This window comes from Mesoplodon bidens, assembly GCF_964165515.1.
Source record: "Mesoplodon bidens genome assembly, chromosome: 3".
NCBI lineage: Eukaryota > Metazoa > Chordata > Mammalia > Artiodactyla > Ziphiidae > Mesoplodon > Mesoplodon bidens.
In genome coordinates this window covers 156,983,895-157,004,920 of record NC_138178.1, presented here as the reverse complement: position 1 = coordinate 157,004,920, position 21,026 = coordinate 156,983,895, and the positions used below count along the sequence as shown (strand labels likewise).

Below are 21,026 nucleotides of genomic sequence, written 5' to 3'. Positions count from 1 at the left end.
TATGTTCCCCATTACAAATCATGTATCTGTGTCTTTGGATTCTCATAGTTGAAATTGACAGTGTTAAATCCATGAATACCAGAGGTGCTGTTCATGTTTAGATTTTTTTTTTTTTTCTTTCCAGCTTTGACCGCCATTGAAGGCACAGCTCACGGGGAGCCCTGTCACTTCCCTTTTCTGTTCCTGGATAAGGAATATGATGAGTGTACCTCAGATGGGAGGGAAGATGGCAGACTGTGGTGTGCTACAACCTATGACTACAAGGCAGATGAAAAGTGGGGCTTTTGTGAAAGTAAGTATTGCTCAGTAGGCGGCACGTCCACATTGTTTTGTGTCTCAGGCAACAGTTTAAAGGCCTTTTTGTAGCCGTCCTTTTTCCACCTTTGTGAGAAATGGTCAACATCGATGACGCGGTTGTTGCCTTAAAGCCTGGACGTCAGCGCAGGAAGCGTGCAGTGTACTTATTTCCAGACCGTCACTCAGGCGGCTTATCACACTTGTGACTTATTTAGAGGTGGTTTTCCATTGGTGTGCACGGGTTGTTCTGAAACTCTCAGGCAGGCTGCTAAATTAATAATGAAACATTGTTTGGCAATAAAGGAAATAGAACATTCTGGTGAAGGTTAATTAATAGTGGTTAAAAGAAAGATAGATCATACCTTTCCTAAATACTTGAGCAAAATGCACTGTGCTAAGTTAACATTTGACAAATATAGTATATTTAACTGGCCTAAGTGTTCATGTCAGTACGAAGGGACTGACTTCTAAATGCAAGCAAGCTGTGTTTTGGGGAAAAACTTTATAACTAATAAAAAACAACGGAAAACCTTGAATATACCTCATTTGATACCAAATGACATTTTCAGAATAATGGCTCTGATAGACTATTTAGGCTTTCCTAGATATGTCATACAGTCCGTCTTTGGATGTAGGCCAGTATGATTAAGTACTCCAGATTAACACATCAGATTTTGTTTTTATATTGCAAGAACAGCTCACTTCTGTTTCTGTAAATATTAGTCCTCATGAAATACTCAAATGTCTCTTGGTGAGTTCTGTATTTCTGTTAAATGCTATATTACAGTAACAAAATAATTTTTGAGAAATCTGCAATAATTCTGTGATTTTCAGGGTTGTATTAGTGCATAGGAAAAAAAGTGGAGAACTTGAACATTAAATCAGGATCTGTAGTTAATAAAAATCAATTTTTTTACTAATTTTTGTTATGTAATTAATCAAGTACTTTCTCCTTGTAAAATATACAGCATTTCAGGTGAGACTGAAGTGTTCTTTGACTACAACAGTATTTTTCTGTTTTTTTTACTGTCCTGATTTTAGCTGACCTTGGCATATATAATCATAAGCTCCTACTGAAATTTTAGTTGAATTATATAAAAAGTTAGAATTACTAGCAGAAAAGTACCCTCCAAAAGCAGGTCAATATTGCTTTCTCTGAAAGAAAGTGATTTCAATGAGGTTTTTTTTTTTTTCTAAGTCTTATCTTTTGTCAGATAAAGGCCATACTGAAAACCATGTGTCTTTAGAGTCAGACTTGGAAATGGTGAAAGATCATGGATTGTGTTTGCATGACCACCCAAAAGAAAGAATACATACTGATGTTTGATAAATAATTAGTGCAGAATTATCCATGTAAATGCAAAATGTAAATTTTATTTTTAGCTGAAGAAGAGGCTGCCAAAAGACGGCAAATGCAGGAAGCGGAAATGATGTACCAGACTGGGATGAAAATCCTCAATGGAAGCAATAAGAAAAGCCAGAAAAGAGAGTAGGTAGCACGGCCAACTCCATTCTTACCCTGTGATAGGCCATTACTGAGATAAATGGATAAGTACTTTTTAAATTTAATATACTGCCAGAGACAAAGGATTTCTTAAGTTGCATTACAAGAAAACTTAATATGATATATGAACATTAGGGGCATTACTTTTATCAGATTTTAGCTTGTTGGGGTAAAAAGGTCCTAAATACCAGTCACAAGAATGAACAGTGAGCAAATGGCAATATTTGATTAAGTTATAGTAATTTCTCAGAGCCAGGAATACATACAATATCCAGAATTCAAAGTGACATAAAACAAACAAAAGGAATTGTTGTCGGGTGTTTTCTGATTTTTTCGTTTCGCTTTGTAATTTTCTTGCAAAGTCTAGAATTTAGGAATGAAAGAACATAAAACAGGTGATTGTCCTGTAACATTTTGTGTCCCTTTAATTTCAGCTGATTTTTGTTATAGTCTGTGCAAAGAAGACAGTTGTGGTGGTTATCATTCATTAGATTATTTACCGGACACCATATTATTACAGTTCTCACATTGCAAATCTAGTTAACTTTTTGTGTGTGTGTGTGTGTGGTACACGGGCCTCTCACTGTTGTGGCCTCTCCCATTGCGGAGCACAGGCTCCGGACGCGCAGGCCCAGTGGCCATGGCTCACGGGCCCAGCTGCTCCGCGGCATGTGGGATCTTCCCAGACCTGGGGCACAAACCCGTGTCCACTGCATCGGCAGGCGGACTCTCAACCACTGCGCCACCAGGGAAGCCCTAGTTAACTTTTTTAATCGAATTTTTTAGGATTACTATTAGTGTAATTAGAATTCCAAGATATTGCAATAACAGAACTGGTACCTTATGTAAAAACAAAAGTAAGTTTTGTAAGTAACACTACTTTAGTAAAAATAAAATATCAGAGGGATTCTATAGAATAAGGAAGTTAAGCTGCATTTTAGGAGATCTTGAAAAAAATGTCAGCTCCAAAATATTGCTAATTTGTTTTTTCATTACTTATGTTTAAAGAGCATATAGGTATCTTCAAAAGGCAGCAAGCATGAACCATACCAAGGCCCTGGAGAGAGTGTCCTACGCTCTTTTGTTTGGTGATTACCTGACACAGAATATCCAGGCAGCTAAAGAGATGTTTGAGAAACTGACTGAGGAAGGTTCTCCCAAGGGACAAACTGTAAGTATACTTTCCGTGGAGGATCTCTCCGCATACAGCACTGGTTTATTTTAACAGCGTGGTACTCTTCGTTGCCCTGACTTCCTTTAACAAGTAATACTGTAAATATTAATTTTGTGACAGATCATTTTCCCAGTCTTCTTGGACAGTCTTTTTCCTTAGTTTGAGAACATTTATAGTCACTTCAGGCAGTTTTGCAATTGCATCTTGCCAAAATTATATTTGTAGTTTTCCAACTTAAATCTTCAGAGAATTAAACGAAGGTAATTGTTTTTTATCTGAAATTACTCACCGTTGTATTTTTTTTCCCTAAGGTCAGGTGCTCCAGCTCCTGTTAATCTTGGTATTTTTGTAAAAAAATATTTTGTTACAGAAGCAGTACATGTCCTTTATAAGGAAACTAGAAATACAAACTAAAAAAGCTAAGAAAATAAACATCACATATGTACCTCCCAGACATAGGCACTGGTAATATGTTAGTCCATGCATACCCTTCTAGACCTTTCTCTTCATGTAAATTCTTTATTAAAATAAAATGTCATCGCCTGCTGTTCCATAACTTGCTCTTTTCAATCAATAGCCTTTAGCCCTTCCACTTCCAGTAAACTTTTACATCATATAACACCCATACCATATTCGTACAGTGTTGAGCCAAAACATTTTCCTTATATCTGTTTTGTCCAAATCAGTATTTGGTCCAGGACTATACTTATATTTGGTTGCTACTTCTAGCATAGCCCGCACCTTTTTTTTTTTTTTTTTTCTGTGTTAGAGATAGGGCCAGTTTTTCTACAGAATGTTCTGCCTCAGTTTGTCTACTTGTTTCTTCATAGTGTCCTTTAGTTTGTTTCTTCATCATCTATGTTTCCTAAAACTGAATGACACAGCTAAAGGCTGATGAACTCAAGTAATATGTTCTTAGTTAGGCTACTGTGTAGCGGATGTTCCGATTCCATATTGCCCTTTGAGCCAGTTGATACATAATATCTGCTTGACGCCCCACTAGTAATGGTAGGATTGATGCCTGGGTTTAGGGGTCACCACATTTATTTAAAATGCCCTCAATAGAGGGAAGGGAAAGGGGCTGGGGATTGAGTTACTAATCAATTATACCTATGTGAAGAAGCCTCCATACAAATCCCTCAACTCTGGGGTTTGGAGAGCCTCCAGGTTGGTGAATACATCCACGTGGCAGGAGGTGGTACACTCCAACTCCATGGGGACAGAAGCTCCTGCACTCAGGACTCTTACGGACCTCGCCCTTTGTACCTCTGCATCTGGCTGTTTATCTGTATTCTTTATATTGTCTTTTAATTTTGTGTATAAGTTTTTTCATGTAAAATAAGCATTTAGTTGAATTTATTCATCTTTTATGGTTTCTGGGTTTTGTGTCCTACTTATAAAGGTGTTTTGCCCACTTAAAAAAAAAACGTCTTCAATAATAAAGATTTATCAATGGTGCGGGATTTGCTTAAAGATAAAACAAAATTTCTAGTCACAGAGGAAGTCTGTTTTCAGACTATGTAAACAGTAAAGGCATTTGGACCATTGTTTTCCACAGGACTGATAACCTGATCAGTATGCAACTCTTATGTAGTCTTGGTTTTGGTTTATAAACAGGTTATATCTTAATTGCTCCCCTTTGTTTTCAAAGCTTTTTTTCCCTTTTTACATAAATCAGGTTATGTAAAATTCACACATACATTCTTTATCTTCAGACACATTCTGTTCTGAGGAACGGTTTTACTTTTAAAGCATCTTTTCCCTCTAATAATAGAACCTTACAATGCCACAGTGCTTTACACACTGCAAAGCACTCTCTCCACCATAATTAATTCTAGCTGATGAAGCAAAGCACCAAAATCACAGTGGCTTCACACAGCAAGGAGTTAATTCTTGTTTATGCCAGGTCCCATGCAGCTCTCCTGCCTGAGTTACTCTTCATATGGTGACTTAGGGTCAGGGGCTGCCTCTGTCATATAGCTATATACCATCTGGAACACGGGGCTTCCAAGCCATCACGAAGGGAGAAGGGAGGACTGGAGGATTCTCTGGGATGTTTTTAAGGGCCAGGTCTGAAAATGGCTTGCATCCCCTCTGGTCACGTCCCAGGCAGTGGCCCTACCTAACTTCAAGGGAGGCTGGGAAATGTAGAAGAGCTTGTGGCTTTTGATGAGAATAGCACCTGCGTTTACAACTTTAGCCTATGCTTTCATGTCATCAGGGATGATCCTCAGAGGGCAGAGGGTAGAACCTTACCAAAACATTGGTTGGCTGGTTGGGTTTTTTTAAGAAAACTGTGTATGCTCTAGTGTTGTAAAGTGACCTTTCTCCCTTGACCCCTTCAACTTAGCCCCTTGCTGCCTCTTTTTATTCCTGCGATAGCTTATTTAGTAATCTCTTACCCACTATCATTGTGTATCACCCTTCACATAGATAATATGTTGATGTAATGATACAGGAGACATTTTGTTTTCATAATAGCTGTTCATCAAGAATCAAGTAAAAGTCATATTTAAATGTGTTCAGCTTCGGTTTTCTAGTTGATGTTTTATTAAATTGTCTTTAATCTTCAAGCTAAGCTTTTTTAGTTGCTTAAAGTTATATTTCATTATGTAATTTGTAAAACCTTGAATGCATTTCTGAGGCTTTTTAATTCCACAGTTGTGCTTATTTGCAACTGTTCAAATCTTTTAGCATTTAAAGATTCTTGCATCTTTTCATGGTTCATAAAACTGTCTGCCTTTTATCATTTTGTTTCAGGCTCTTGGCTTTCTCTATGCTTCTGGACTTGGTGTTAATTCAAGTCAGGCAAAGGTAATATTATTAAAATTTTATTGTATATTACAATTTGAATTGGGTAAATATGTAACTATGTTGAGTTAAGCATCTTTTGTTCTTTCACAGGCCCTTGTTTATTATACTTTCGGAGCTCTTGGGGGCAACCTGATAGCCCACATGGTTTTGGTAAGTAAGACTTAAATGGAAGGCTAATAACATTGAATAGTTGGTTTACAAGTGGCCACAACTTTTCTAGATTTCATGATTGAAATTTACTTATATTCATTAAGACCCAATATTCAATTGAATGTCCTTCAGCTTCTTGTTAATGGATACAGCAATTGAATCTACGTGTGGATGAAAATTGGTAGAGTCCACAGTTTGTCTTTAAAATGATTAGTTTGGCTGATTTCCCTTAAAATAGAAATCTGATAAATGGTTCTTTCTCAGTTTTCTATAAGTTGGAATTGTTTGTCAGAATCATTTTTTAGATTGGGTTATGACAGATTTTACATTTAAATAGATGAAGGGCTAAGTATACAAATAACCAGTGTCCTATAAAGTTCATTACAGAGTATCTCTTATGTATTACCTGATAGTGTTGATCACTTAAACGGCTTAGTGTTAAAATATAGAATCTTTCCACCACGTTCTTTTTTGCTGAGGTGTTTAATCTGCCTTCTACTTTATAAATTGACTTTGGGTGAGTCCACATGACCTCTGACCCATATTACTGTGTTCCAAATGAATATGTAAGTTCTTGCAGGAATGTAAAGAACAGATTGAGCAGAAATGAGATCGAAAGCAGAGAAACCAGTCCAAAATCTGGAGGGGGCTATAGGCCTGGTCATTGATGGGATTATGAAACTTAACAAAGAAGGAAAATGTAGTTTTCTGGCCAGTTGGGTAGATCCTGGATAATTTTCCCTGTGTGTATTCCAAAACTATTTACTGAATACTTGTCCTTAGAATTCCAAATATCAGTAAGATATAATACCATCGCACAACAAGCTTTTAATGTAGAAAGGGAGACATGAGTAAGGAGGTCGTTACAATACAGCATGAGAATGTCAGGGAATCACCTAAAAGGCACCTCACCCATACTGGCATTGGAAGGAGATACTTCTGAAGAAAGGAGCAACTAAAACGTTGGAAAATAGAATGCCAGGTAGTCTGTCAACAGGACAGGTAGACAGGGATCATGTAAACAGCTGTACGTCACACCAGAGAGCTTGGGCTTAGTCCTGTTACAGAGGTAAACTGCTGAAGGAGTTTCAGTAAGTGAAAAACAAGGGTGTTGCTCTAGGTTTCTGAAACACTCCTTACTAATTTTGAAGTCTTTTTCACTTGTTCGTTTAATCTCCAGGAACGTTTATTCCTCAAACAGTAATTGAAAAGTTATTTTTAGATGAATTTTCAAGAAATATTAGATATATTTGACACAAATCTTTTTAAACTACTTATCAGTCTCCTTAAATGGTGGCTACAAAACAAGAACATTAAGTATGAATATTATACATGTTATGGGTCTTCCTTGGTGGTGCAGTGGTTAAGAATCCACCTGCCAATGCAGGGGACACGGGTTCGAGCCCTGGTCTGGGAAGATCCCACGTGCCGCGGAGCAACTAAGCCCTTGCACCACAACTACTGAGCCTGCGCTCTAGAGCCCGCAAGCCACAACTACTGAAGCCCGCGTGCCACAACTACTGAAGCCCACGCACCTAGAACCCGTGCTGCACAACAAGAGAAGCCACCGCAATGAGAAGCCCGTGCGCTGCAACAAAGAATAGCCCCCACTCTTCACAACTAGAGAAAGCCTGTGCACAGCAATGAAGACCCAACGCAGCCAAAAATAAATAAATACATTTATTTTTTTAAAAAAATTAAAAAATATATTATACATGTTATTATACAGTCATTACCTAAGGATTGTTAAAATTGGTAAAGCTATTTGAGTCTGTGCTAAATGGCTCCAGAGAGCTCTGTCTTCTGCTCTTTATAATTAACTATCTTCCCCCTTATTCTGAAGTCATTTATTGCTGGTATTACTGTGCCTGTTTTAGTAGTCTCTTGTCTTCCCTATTTCGCTAATTTGTTCCTTCTTTAAGAGCTACTTTGGAAGATTAACCTGTTTTTGTTAAAATTGTATCTGAAGTAAAATTGAAATCTGTTCTAAGCAAGAGCCCAAGCAATTTTCTCTTATAGGTAAACGGGCACACTGCAAACATAAAGTTGATCACATCTATTTTGATTGCTCTCGGAACGTTATTATTTATTTCCTAGTTCTTAGCCTGGTTGTTGAAGTTGCTGAGTAAGTTACCTCAACGTAAAACTCAGGATAAATGATGTAGCCAAGTACTTGGATCAAAGGACAGCAAAATTACATTCTGCTTATAGTTAGCTTTATTTGTTCCCACAAGAATGCCACTGAAGCATGTGAAACTGCCTTCTTCTCACCTGAAGTTGTATTACAGGGTTACCGATACTGGGCTGGCATTGGGGTCCTCCAGAGCTGTGAATCTGCACTGACTCATTATCGTCTTGTTGCTAATCATGGTATCTACCTTTTTGCCTTTCCCCCTTACCAAACCCCCCCAAAAAATCCAAACAATTAATTTTAAATACATCTATTTTCATTGTACTACTTGAAATACTGTGACTGTTTCTCTCAAGTAGAATCATCTTTACACTAGTTGATTAAGAAGTACTTTTCAAAAATTTGCTTTGGGTTCCACTTCTTACTATTATGTGGGGGAAAAAAAAACCCTGAATTTAGATTACTATTTTGTACTCTGTAGACCACTATGGAAACAGTTTCCTTCAACATAGTGTCTGTCAGCATTTGGCAGCTGCAGTTGTACTTCCCTCTGTGGGACAGTCCCTCTGACTTTCATCCCCATCATTACTTTGTCCACATTTCAGTTGCTAGTGATATCTCACTGACGGGAGGCTCCGTAGTACAGAGAATACGGCTGCCTGACGAGGTGGAAAACCCAGGAATGAACAGTGGAATGCTTGAAGAAGATTTGATTCAGTATTACCAGTTCTTAGCGGAAAAAGGTGATGTGCAAGCACAGGTGCGTGTTTAAACATCTCCCGCGAGATCTTACTGCCTTGCATGTGACAGCCTCTGGGGGCAAAAGCACTGATATATCTATAACATTTTCACGGAGCTGTTATTAGCTACATGATTACCACACTCTCACGACCTTCTGTTCGGACTCACCTGGGATGTGGCCCAGGCATATTGATGGTTCCGTGAAAGCTGGCCGGGGTGACTCCGCTGTGCACCCCTGTTGGAAACTGCTGCTTAAATGGAGCGGCGTTGCGGTGGTGATGAAGGCTCTTCTGGGGGTCACCCAGGATGGAAACTGTCACCCCTCCCCCAGACAAAAAGTCTCTGGCGCATTTGGAATTCAGAATTTCTTCAGAGCTATCCATGTTTCCTTTCCTTATCTTAGACTATAATTTTCTCAAGGTCAAGGACAGAAGTAGGCTTGTTTAATGTAAACTGTATGATATATTCAGTACATCAAAGTATCATGTATACTATGCTGTTTCATGGGTTGTTTTGATGGTATTAAAAAGGAGAACTTCGCTGTCCATTTTAAGAACAGTTAATTTTCAGACTAACAGAAGGGAATATTTTTAAAAATAAAGAAAAAACTTAAGCCATATCTTAGCTCATGGAAATTAAAATAAACTTGTCTCTTCTGATTACACATCTTTCTTTTATATGACACCAGTGAAAATTCAAAACACTCTAAATGCTTAACAGTAGGGAATTGGCTCAAATATGACACTCCAATATAATGGAATTCTATGTGGTCATTAAATATTATGTAGAATACTGCTTAATGTAGAAAGCTGATTTCAGTGTATTAAATGAAAATCTCAAGTTAAAGAAAAAAGTGGGTGGTACAGTATATCATTTTCTTTTCTTTTACTTACTGAGTTATGACATGAATACAGAAAAGTACACAAAACTGAAGTACAGCTCAATGAATTATCAGCAAGGGAACCTCTTTTGTGGTGTAACTAGGACCCTAGAAGCCCCTCTTTGGAACTCTTCTTCCCTCTTGCCCGTGGGTAACCACTGAGCTGGCGTCTAACACCATAGATTGGTTTGGCCTGTTTTTGAAGGAGTCTTATGTAAAAATAAATCATATAGCATTTTTTTGGTATCAACTTCTTTTACTCAGCATTATGTTTTTGTGAAATCAATCCATGTGTTTTCACATAGCTGTAATTCATTCATTTGCATTGCTATATAGTATTTCATTGTATGAAACTACCACAGTTCATCCATTTTATTCTTCCCAGATTTGGGCTGTTACAAATAATGCTCTGCATTTTCTTGTACATGTCTTGTGCAAATACTGTCTCAAATTTTTATAGCTTTATAGAATTTGATAGCTAGTATAATACATTCTTCCACTATCATATTTTCATTATATTTAGCTCTAATTTTTATTGTGATTTCTTTTGACCCGTGCGTAATTTAGAAATGAATTGCTTAGTTTCCACATACAGTCAGCCCTTTGTAACAGCAGGTTCTGCATCCAAAGATTCAACTAACTGTGGATCAAAAAATTTTAAAACAAATTTTTTTTCAGAAAGTTCCAAAAAGCAAACTTTGTCACACACTGGCAGCTATTTACATAATATTTACATTGTATTTACAACTATTTACATAGCATCTACATTAAGTATTATAAGTAATCTAGAAATGATTTAAAGTGTACGGGACGTTGTACATGGGTTACATGCACATACTATGCCATTTTATATAAGGGACTTGGCGTCTGCAGATTTTGGTATCTGTGGGGTTCCTGGAACCAGTCCCCCATGGATGCCAAGGGACAACTGTATATGGGAATTTTCTGATTACCTTTTTTGTTGTTGATATCTGGCTTAATCTACTGTAGTCAGAATATGCTCTGTATGACTTCAGTTGTTTGAGAGTTCTTGCAACTTGCTTGATGCCCCATCTTGGTCAGTTTGGGCAAATATTCTGTGCACTAAAGAGAATGTGAATTTCTACAGTCGTTGAGTGTAGTGTTTGATATGTGTCAATTGTCGTGTTTCTTAATCCTACTGTTCAAATCTTTTGAATCCCTACTGAATTTGGCTGCTTCTTCCGTCAAATGCTGAGGCAATATTGCTGAATTTTTCCACTCTGATTGTGGATTTGTCTCTTTCTCCTTTTAGTTTCATCAGTTTCGGTTTATATATTTTAAGCCATGTTGAATGCATAACATAATATTGTTATCTTTCTGTTGAGCTAACTTTTGTATCATGAAATGACCTCTTTTATCTCCAGAAATATTTTTTTACTTTAGTTGTATTTTGCCTGATACTGGCATAGCTACACTACTTTTTTTTGGTTAGTATTTACCCGGAATATCTTTTCTATCTTGTACTTTCAACCTTCTAATGTTTAACGTATGTCTCTTGCAAGCATCATATGACTATTTGTTTATTTTTCTTAATCCATTCAGTCTTTTAAGTAGAGTAATTAGTGATATATTTGAGTTTCAATTTTCTATCTCACTTTTATTTAGCTTTTCCAAGTTCCTTTTTCTCTCCTTTCTTACCCTCTTTTGGTTTGAGTTTGTCTGTGTTTTAATCCTATATGTTTTTGAACCCCACAAGATACTATTCTTTTATGTAGTCCATCCAATTTAGATTTACTCTCAAATTTACCTTTCTCTTGTTCTGTATTTCTTACTGCATCTCCAAGCTTCCCAGGATAATTTTCCCTCTTCTTAAAGAATACTCTTTAGTTCAAAAGATTTGAACTTTTCTTTAGCTTATGTGGAAATGCCTTTATTTCACCTCTATTTCAGGATACTTTGCAACTAAAAGCAGACATTTTTAGTTTTTTTTTAAATGTAGGATATGGACTTCCCTGGCGGTCCAGTGGTTAAGACTTCGCCTTCCAGTGCAAGGGGTGTGGGTTCAGTCCCTGGTCAGGGAGCTAAGATCCCACATGCTTCTCAGCCAAAAAACCGAAACATAAAACAAGCGATATTGTAACAAATTCAATAAAGACTTTAAAAATTGTCCACATCAAAAGAGTCTTTAAAACAAACAAAAAAAAATGTAAATTAGAGTAATATCTTAGGGAATTAAGACTAAATGTTTAATTTTCTGTGTTATGAACAGAAACCTTTTTGTGACCAAATGGTTTCTTGTTGGTCTAATTTCATTACATGTCAGAGGCAGGTGCTGCCATTTACTCTTGCCTCCTTTTTGTTCATTTTCAGGTTGGTCTGGGACAGCTGCATCTGCACGGAGGCCGTGGAGTAGAACAAAACCATCAGGTAACCTGCCTGTTCTTAGGGCTTTACATTTCATATTGTAGCAAGAAATGATGCTCCAGATATATTTCTTGCTAAGTCAGTGACGATATCAAGCCTTGTGATTAATGGATGTTGGTAACATCACAAATGAGCTTTCAAGATCTAACCCCTGAGGAAACTGAGGAACAAAAATGTGATCATACCTCGTAGCAATGGGAAAGGTTTTATTAATTCCAAAACCTAGTTCTCAATACGGCCGAAAATGCATAAACAATGTCTTGGTTTTCTATAGGTATTGTGATAGAAGTATGTCTTTAAAAACTCCTATTGGAAAATATTTCCTAGCACTGAGGAAAATTCAGTGTTGAGTTTGTGAGAAATTAGGAGTGTACAACTATAGCAGTCAGATCCATATCCACTCACCAACTTTGGTCTGCTTTTTGTCCTGTGTATTGCTCATCTGCCATCAATATACCTATCACTTGTGTGAATAACTGCCCGCCTGCATTTCCTAAGCAATAGCCTGTCTTTGTAAACTGTGCATCTGATCGTGCAGTTCCATTGCTTAAAACTCTTCTTGAGTGGTCTGTGATTTCTAGTAGCTTGGAAACCAAAACCTTTAACATGACCTCCAAGGCCTTGTACCAGTCCCTATTTACCTCACCAGCCCCTTGCTTTCTGAGTCACAGGCACACGGACCTTTTCTCAGGTCTTTGAAAATATTAAGAACCTCCCTGTCTCAGGACTTCTGGAAGGCCAGTCCCTCTGACTAGAGTGAATATTATTATCATCCCACCTCCTTTCTTCACATAACAATCCTACTCATTCTCCAGAACTCAGTTCCAGGATCTCTTCCCCTGAATGTCTCCACTGACCACAGCCCCACTCCAAGACTAGGTCATGGACCACAGTTATGACTTCTGAAAATCTGTATTCCCTGTGGCCTTTGTCCATTATAAATTAGTTAATTATGTAATTGTTTCCCCTGCTAGAATATAAGGTCCAAAACAGCATGAACTGTGTCTGCCTTGTTTGCCACTTCATTCCCAGCACCTGGCAGTGCCTAGCATGTATAATATTAAGTTCTCAATAAATGTTCTTCAAACTAATAAAACTGTTTTTCTACCACACCAGTTAAGTATTCTAATTAAGGTTATTTCAAGCACTATATTGTATCAACTTTAAGAATTAGTTTGTAACAGAATACATTTATCGCTAAAACTATACCAAATATTGATGCTTTTTAAAATTATTATTCAAACAGCATTTTGACAACTTCAAGTGTCTTTAGGTCATTAAAATTACATGTCATTAGGCCAGTGAAGCATCAGATGAGCTGGTTAGTTAAAATGTCAGGTGAGAGAACAGAATTCTGGTTAAGAATTTGCTACATAGCATTACACAACAAGTTTTGGGACATTCTTGGTGGTGTATGCTGCCTACCTGTGAAACAATTACACAGTGATAAATTTTCACAGAAGAAAAGGAGTTCCCAATATATAATTGCATGAATTCAACCAATATTTGAGTACCACCTGTCCCATTCACTGCAAGGCATTCAGGATACAATGCTGGACCTTACCCTTGGTCCTTACCTTTACAGAGCTTCACGTTTAATAGAATCATTAGGTAATGTTTAAATGATCACACCAACGAATATGTAATAAATTGTGATTATTGTTACAAAGGAGAATTAATGAGTCCAATGATAGGTTAATGAGGGGGAGGTGGCACTTGTCTCTGAAGAGACGTGGATGACATTTAAGTTGAACCTTGGAGGTAAGATCATTCCAGCCCAAAAAGAACATCATGTGTATAGGTCCTGAGGCAGGAAGGAACATGGCTGGTGTACCCAGAGTGCAGGGAGCAAGGTGAAACAGTACTGAGATAAACAGTGTCTGGTAACGTCAGTGTATTCCCTGCAGCACTTCAAGGGGCTGGAAGGCATGTTGAGATTTAAGAACAGTCGCTTTGGATGACCCCAAGAATAAATAAAAGTGGAAAGATCAGGGAGTGGAGCGTTCCAGATGTTCTGCTGAGAGATAATGCAGCTTACACTAGAATTATGGGAATGGAGGATAGTAGATGGATTCAAGATGTGTCAGTATTTGGTGGTGAAAGAAATAGGACTTAGTGATGGATTGGATATGAGAGGGAAGTGGGGTGGGTACCTCAGACAACCAGGAGACATGTTGCCTTTTACTTAAACTGAGGTACTGCAGTATAACAGATTTTTTAAAATGTTCCTGAGGTAATTATTTTGGTTAAAAGCCAAGGGCAGTTTCTATTAACAACTAATAATGTTCATAAATTCCTTTCTCACAGAGAGCATTTGACTACTTCAATTTAGCAGCTAATGCTGGCAATTCTCATGCCATGGCCTTCTTGGGAAAGGTACTGTACATCCTGTGAACATTTTCTGTAATAGCAAGAGGTGTTCACATAGTAAGCACGTATTGTATTCATCATCTACAATTTACCAAATATAAGCTGGAAATAAAATTTCCAATACAAGCATATTATATCTTGTCTTAAGATAAGTGCTATTCTGAGGCATTTTCTTAAGTAACTTAAAGGTAACATAGCATTTGCTTGTCAGTATGTTAATTCTCCATCGAAGTTAACTATCACTGTCTGCACCCCTACTTTTTGTGTATTATACACAGTAATAAGGGATTTATTCTTTATGCTGTGCAGTTTTTTGCTAAGTCTGTCATAATTACCTGTTTACTTTCATGCTGAATAAGAGACATTTAGAGTGTGTTGAAATGTGTCTGCAGACCTTGTAATTGTCTTTAAATATGATAGCCATCACCCACCTCTCAATGCAGTTCTCTTCTCAAGCAAGGGAACCTTTAAGTCTAGAGACTTAATGAATAGATTCCATATGTCATGGCATAACCTCAAAACTTCCTTTTTTCATTATTTTGAAAATTAACACATTATAAACCAATGGATATTTTCATCTATAGCCAAGTCTTAAGGTTAGGAGGCTCAGATAGACTATATCTCAAAAGCTTTTACAAAGAGAAGATCTAACCAGTATTTGCCACAGCTAGTCATTTGGGACCTGAGAACTTTACATTTAGACTTCCTATTACAGCATAGAAACTGGTATTGCCTATCTTTTTTTTCCCCCCCATTTATTTATTTATTTGTTTGTTTATTTATTTTTGGCTGTGTTGGGTCTTTGTTGCTGTGCGCGGGCTTTCTCTAGTTGTGGCGAGCGGGAGCTACTGTTCCTTGTGGTGCGCGGGCTTCTCATTGCGGTGGCTTCTCTTGTTGTGGAGCATGGGCTCTAGGCACGTGGGCTTCAGTAGTTGTGGCTCACGGGCTCTAGAGCACAGGCTCAGTAGTTGTGGCGCATGGGCTTAGTTGCTCCGCGGCATGTGGGATCTTTCCGGACCAGGGCTCGAACCCCTGTCCCCTGCATTGGCAGGTGGATTTTTAACCACTTTGCCACCAGGGAAGTCACTGCCTATCTATTTTTGTTGGCATTTAACAACTTTTCATTTCAGCCCTCTCGATTCTTGCTCTGATTTACTAATTTTCCTTATCTCATAAAAAGATTTTCTTTACTTATTTCCTTAATACTTACATTGATAAAGACAGTACTACTGGTCATTCAGTTTTCCTTTCTCCTGGCCCTTTTATCAGTTCCCATACCTGGTACTATATAGACATTCAGTGCTTGAAACCTTTTAAGATAAGCTTTTAGTTATTTCTTTTCCTGAATTTAAGACATACCCTGCATCTTATCATGGGGAAAGCAGTGGTAGAGGAGAAAGGAAGGTGGACATTGCGCTCGGCTCTTCTTTTCCTTGTTTAATCGCTTATCCCAAGCAATTATTCAACCATTTGCGCTGGGACAGAGTGAGAAGAAAGATTTGTCTCAGGGTTTAAGATTTCTCCTTTTGACACATGAAAGGATGCTCAGCATCACTAATCATTAGAGAAATGCAAATCAAAACTACAATGAGGTATCACCTCACACCAGTCAGAATGGCCATCATCAAAAAATCTACAAACAATAAATGATGGAGAGGGTGTGGAGTGAAGGGGACCCTTTTGAACTGTTGGTGGGAATGTAAATTGATACAGCCACTATGGAGAAAAGTATGGAGGTTCCTTAAAAAATTAAAAATAGAACTACCATATGACCCAGCAATCCCATTACTGGGCATATACCCTGAGAAAACCATAATTCAGAAAGAGACATGTACCACAATGTTCATTGCAGTGCTGTTTACAATAGCCAGGACGTGGAAGCAACCTAAGTGTCCATCGACAGATGAATGGATAAAGAAGATGTGGCACATATATGCAATGGACTATTACTCAGCCATAAAAAGAAATGAAATTGAGTTATTTGTAGCGAGGTGGATGGACCTAGAGTCTGTCATACAGAGTGAAGTAAGTCAGAAAGAGAAAAACAAATACCGTATGCTAACACATGTATATGGAATCTAAGGGAAAAAAAATGGTTCTGATGAACCTAGGGGCAGGACAGGAATAAAGATGCAGATGTAGAGAATGGACTTGAGGACATGGGGAGGGGGAAGGGTAAGCTGGGATGAAGTGAGAGAGTGGCATGGACATATATACACTACCAGATGTAAAATAGCTAGTGGGAAGCAGCCACATAGCACAGGGAGATCAGCTTGATGCTTTGTGACCACCTAGAGGAGTGGGATAGGGAGGGTTGGAGGGAGGGAGACGCAAGAGGGAGGAGATATGGGGATATATGTATACATATAGCTGATTCACTTTGTCATACAGCAGAAACTAACACAACATTGTAGAGCAATTATACTCCAATAAAGATGTTTAAAAAATCAAATAACTGTAGTTAATAAAAAAAAGATTTCTTCTTTTGAGGTTGATCAGTGAACTGATTTTATATATTCATGTTTATAGATGTCATTAATTTGACATGACATAGAATATATAAAAAATGTCTACTTTTAAGGTTTTGCTTTTAATTCTAAAATATCCTGTGGGGAATTTTAAACTTTTTTGAAAGATTCCATGAAATCTAACAAAACCAAGAAAGAGCTGAGATAGGAGAAAAATGTAATTGGAGAGAAGGTTACAGCTCATATTGAAATTAGGGTCTGTTTTCCAGATGTATTCAGAGGGAAGCGATATTGTACCTCAGAGTAATGAGACAGCTCTTCACTACTTTAAAAAAGCTGCTGACATGGTAAGACTTCATGACTCAGTATATATTGAAATGTGTACCATATTACTATTATTTTAATAAGAAAGTTTATTGTGTTAAGGGGATTAGTCATAATCGACTTACTCCATAAATTATTGGAAGCGCTTATGTAAGTATGATTCATATGGATGAATTGGCTAGAAAAAACCTACTCGGTAAAAAGCAGTATGTATGTTTTTTAGGGACCAGATTATTGAATATTAATTCTCTGTTTCAATTTCATTGAGAAGTTTCCTGGTCAGGGAAATACTGATTTTAGTAATGGAATTGAGTGTTATATAATTTATCCTATTTGTGTTGCAACTTGAGGTTTAAAGCTTACATGACTGGGTAGTTTTGATAACCATGATACATAAGTTAGGCTTTCTTTGGCCCAGAGAAAGCTGCCTATGAATATTTAAGACCCTCTGGCTCCAGTGTGTACACTGACCTCTTTGTCTACTAGTGCATGTTACTGTAGTCCCAAATGTCAGTGGAGTGTTTCCCAAAGGGGCACTGTGACACTTGTTTAAAGATGTCTCTGTCCTTCTGAGTTTAGGTGAATACTAGATTTTTCTCTTTTCGGTCTCAAAACAATGATTGTCTTTGCTCCACAACATTGCAACAATCTTAAGCATATCCTTGCCACCTGATCCCAATATTAATTTGTTGATTCTGCCCCATGGCAACATCTTCTTTATTGGGGTGGGAGGTTACCAGTGAAAAACTACCAAAAAAAATGACCTACTTTTAATTTTGAAAAGATTAAATACATGTCATGTTTTATATCATAAATTCATGAAACAGATAGTCATAAGGCAAGTCACCAAAATTTAATTGTAAGTGAATTTACTGTTTACTCTTTTTCAGCAATTACTGAAAGTCAAATCTCTAAAACTCAATATCATGTTCAGTCTGATGGGAAGGAGAAAATTTTGTTTTAAATTGAAAAGTACTAAAACATGTTTTGAATATGCTTGTAAATTATTTCTTTTGCAGTCATTTATTCTTGACTATTTTGTAATGAATCTTTCACTTTGTCTCTGGTTGGCAGGGCAACCCAGTTGGACAGAGTGGGCTTGGAATGGCTTACCTCTACGGGAGAGGAGTTCAAGTTGTAAGTCTTCAATCTGACGTCTGACTTTAATGAGCTGGTGAGGTAGGGAGGTATTCCTTAACTAGCTCCCAGTCAGCCCAGGTGAGGCCGTTTCATTATAACTAGAGCTGAAACTCTGAGTTTGGTTCCCTACCACCCCTTACCCCACCCCACCATAGCAGCTGCCTTCTTAGAATGGCTGTGTCTCTGGCACCTTCTCCTCAAGGTATGAAGCTGTTTCTCATTGTTCCATCTATGCCCTCTACCCCACCTACTCTGCCATCTCTCCCAGACTTCAATATCTCCCTGCTATTTCTTCACCCAAGCCTAAGAAAATTCTTAAGTCCTCCCATGTAGAGGGAGAAAAGCCTTCTGTTCTACCCCTTGCCCTTCTAGCTACCACCTCTCTTCTCTCCAGCCCTTTCCTGCAAAGCCAGGTTTCCCCAAAGAATGAACTGTGTGAGCTGCTACCATTCACTCTTCAGCTCTCAGCAGTCAGGCTTTTACCTCATGTAACTACTCTACATAGCTCACCAGTAACCTCCTCAATGTCAACCCCACAGGACATTTTTTGGTTCTACCTTATTTGAACTCTTTCTTCCCGGGGGCTGTCTTGGTTTTCCTGGGCCATTGCTCTTCATTCTTCTGTGGTACTTGCTCATTGGATGCTCCTGGATCCTCATCGCTGTCCTCATCTCTGTGTGATCTCTCCAAGCAATATGTTCTTTTAATTTGGGCCCGAAACTAAGAGCTAGGTACAGAATTCTAATCTGTAGGTATTTCCTAGCACAAAAGACAGTAATGTGGTCTCATTTTGATTCCTTCTAGTCATTTTAGGGTACTGAAATCCAGTAGTGACCTTTGTTTTAATTTTTCTTTGGGGATATGTCTGATATTTGAAATCTAATAATCATATAATGTTTGATAAGCTACCCAGGGAAGAACAAATAAGGAGAGAATTTTTCTTATTTAATATTAGAAATATTGAGGTTTAAAAGGGTTAGTTGGTTAATCGAAAAGATACGATGACTGTTTCTTAATTTCTGGCCTGCTGTTCTACTAGTGTTGTTTATGCTTTCTGAGAGCAGACATCTAAATTGTTTCACAAAATAGTATATTTGCTTTTTTTAACAGTCCTAAATGTTAATCCCCCATGACTTAAAAAATATTACCATCTTTGTATTATAAAAAATTAGAACGTCATCCTTTTAATGATTTTAAGAATATTTTCTGTGTGCTTTGTTAATTCTTTTTATGAATGAATCTCCTGGCTTCTGAGTATATCAGCCTTTTGAACTTTCTTACCATGTGATCATATGACCTCTTTTTCTACAGAATTATGATCTGGCACTGAAGTATTTCCAGAAAGCTGCTGAACAAGGTTGGGTGGATGGGCAGCTACAGCTTGGCTCCATGTACTATAGTAAGTAATGCTGGAATTAATGATGGACACACCAAATCTAAATTACCTATTTTCCTCTAGATGCCACTATGATATGGAACTGAGAGCTATCGAATTTCTAGCTGGTTGATGTCCTCCCAGTTCAATGATGTGTGCATCTTGTGTTTCATTATAGAGTATATTAATCTGTATTGATGTACAAATCTATATTAATAAGATTCACATCTTTCCAGAGTAAGAATTCTGAATTTCATTTAGTTTTAGTCCTATGTAAGGCTTCTCTGACGCTTCAGCTATATCTTATTTAAGACTATTCCTAACCTCTCGTGTAATTTTCCTTACAGATGGCATTGGAGTCAAGAGGGATTATAAACAGGCCTTGAAGTATTTTAATTTAGCTTCTCAGGGAGGCCATATCTTGGCTTTCTATAACCTAGCTCAGATGCATGCCAGCGGCACAGGTGTAATGCGATCATGTCACACTGCAGTGGAGGTAAGGGCTTTTCTACCAACCTGTATGTAGGAAATTAATTTGCCCCATAGGAAAGTCTACTGTTCTATTTATTTTTTTATTAGAGTATAATTGCTTTACAATGTTGTGTTAGTTTCTGCTGTATAACACAGTGAATCAGCTATATGTATACATATATCCCCTCTCTCTTGGACCTCCCTCCTGCCCCACACCCAGTCCTACTGTTTTAATTCTGGTTTGCTTTGCATGATTTCTTCTAGAGTAGAAACAGACTTAGCCAACTAGCACTGGTATACTGAAAGAAGGCTCTGAGGGTCTGTGTGTTAGAATCACACTTATTCCATTTGTCTCTCCCTCCTGGAATCAGCGTTTATAAGGGCAGATACTATTGTCTACAGTCTCTCTAACACCTAAGACAGTATCTGAGACATAGTCAGCATCAAAAAGTGTATGTTAAATGAACGTTGTTAGCTTTCTCGTAATTGGCACTTTAGAGGGACATTGTTAAATGCTTAGCAAAGTTTCTAAACCACTCTACGCTTCAGTTTCCTCTCTTGTAAAATGGAGCTGTTTGTTACTAGGACTTACCTCATAAGAGAGTGGTCCCTCATGGGAGGAGTAAGTGAGTCAATATACATACTATACATAAATCACTGGGATAGTGCCTGGCCAGAGTAAATGGTATATAATTGTTTGCTATTACTTTTATAAACCTGTTCTAAAGACTAGGTGAAAGCTTCAAATAAATATCCCAGACTTTTTTTTTTTTTTTTTCTTTTTGCGGTATGCGGGCCTCTC

The 21,026-nt window shown here is 37.7% G+C and overlaps 1 protein-coding gene across 1 annotated transcript in view; it reads left to right on the top strand.

Annotated features, from left to right (window-relative positions):
* SEL1L (SEL1L adaptor subunit of SYVN1 ubiquitin ligase) overlaps nucleotides 1-21,026 on the top strand; it is a 56,704-nt gene that overhangs the window by 22,559 nt on the left and 13,119 nt on the right. Inside the window, exons 4-16 of the mRNA XM_081226905.1 lie at nucleotides 125-292; nucleotides 1,681-1,786; nucleotides 2,810-2,972; nucleotides 5,736-5,789; nucleotides 5,880-5,939; nucleotides 8,228-8,309; nucleotides 8,676-8,830; nucleotides 12,023-12,079; nucleotides 14,384-14,452; nucleotides 17,184-17,261; nucleotides 18,313-18,375; nucleotides 19,690-19,777; nucleotides 20,101-20,249. Of these exons, the coding sequence (XP_081083031.1) occupies nucleotides 125-292; nucleotides 1,681-1,786; nucleotides 2,810-2,972; nucleotides 5,736-5,789; nucleotides 5,880-5,939; nucleotides 8,228-8,309; nucleotides 8,676-8,830; nucleotides 12,023-12,079; nucleotides 14,384-14,452; nucleotides 17,184-17,261; nucleotides 18,313-18,375; nucleotides 19,690-19,777; nucleotides 20,101-20,249 (1,292 nt within the window). The remainder of the gene's footprint in view (nucleotides 1-124; nucleotides 293-1,680; nucleotides 1,787-2,809; nucleotides 2,973-5,735; nucleotides 5,790-5,879; nucleotides 5,940-8,227; nucleotides 8,310-8,675; nucleotides 8,831-12,022; nucleotides 12,080-14,383; nucleotides 14,453-17,183; nucleotides 17,262-18,312; nucleotides 18,376-19,689; nucleotides 19,778-20,100; nucleotides 20,250-21,026) is intronic.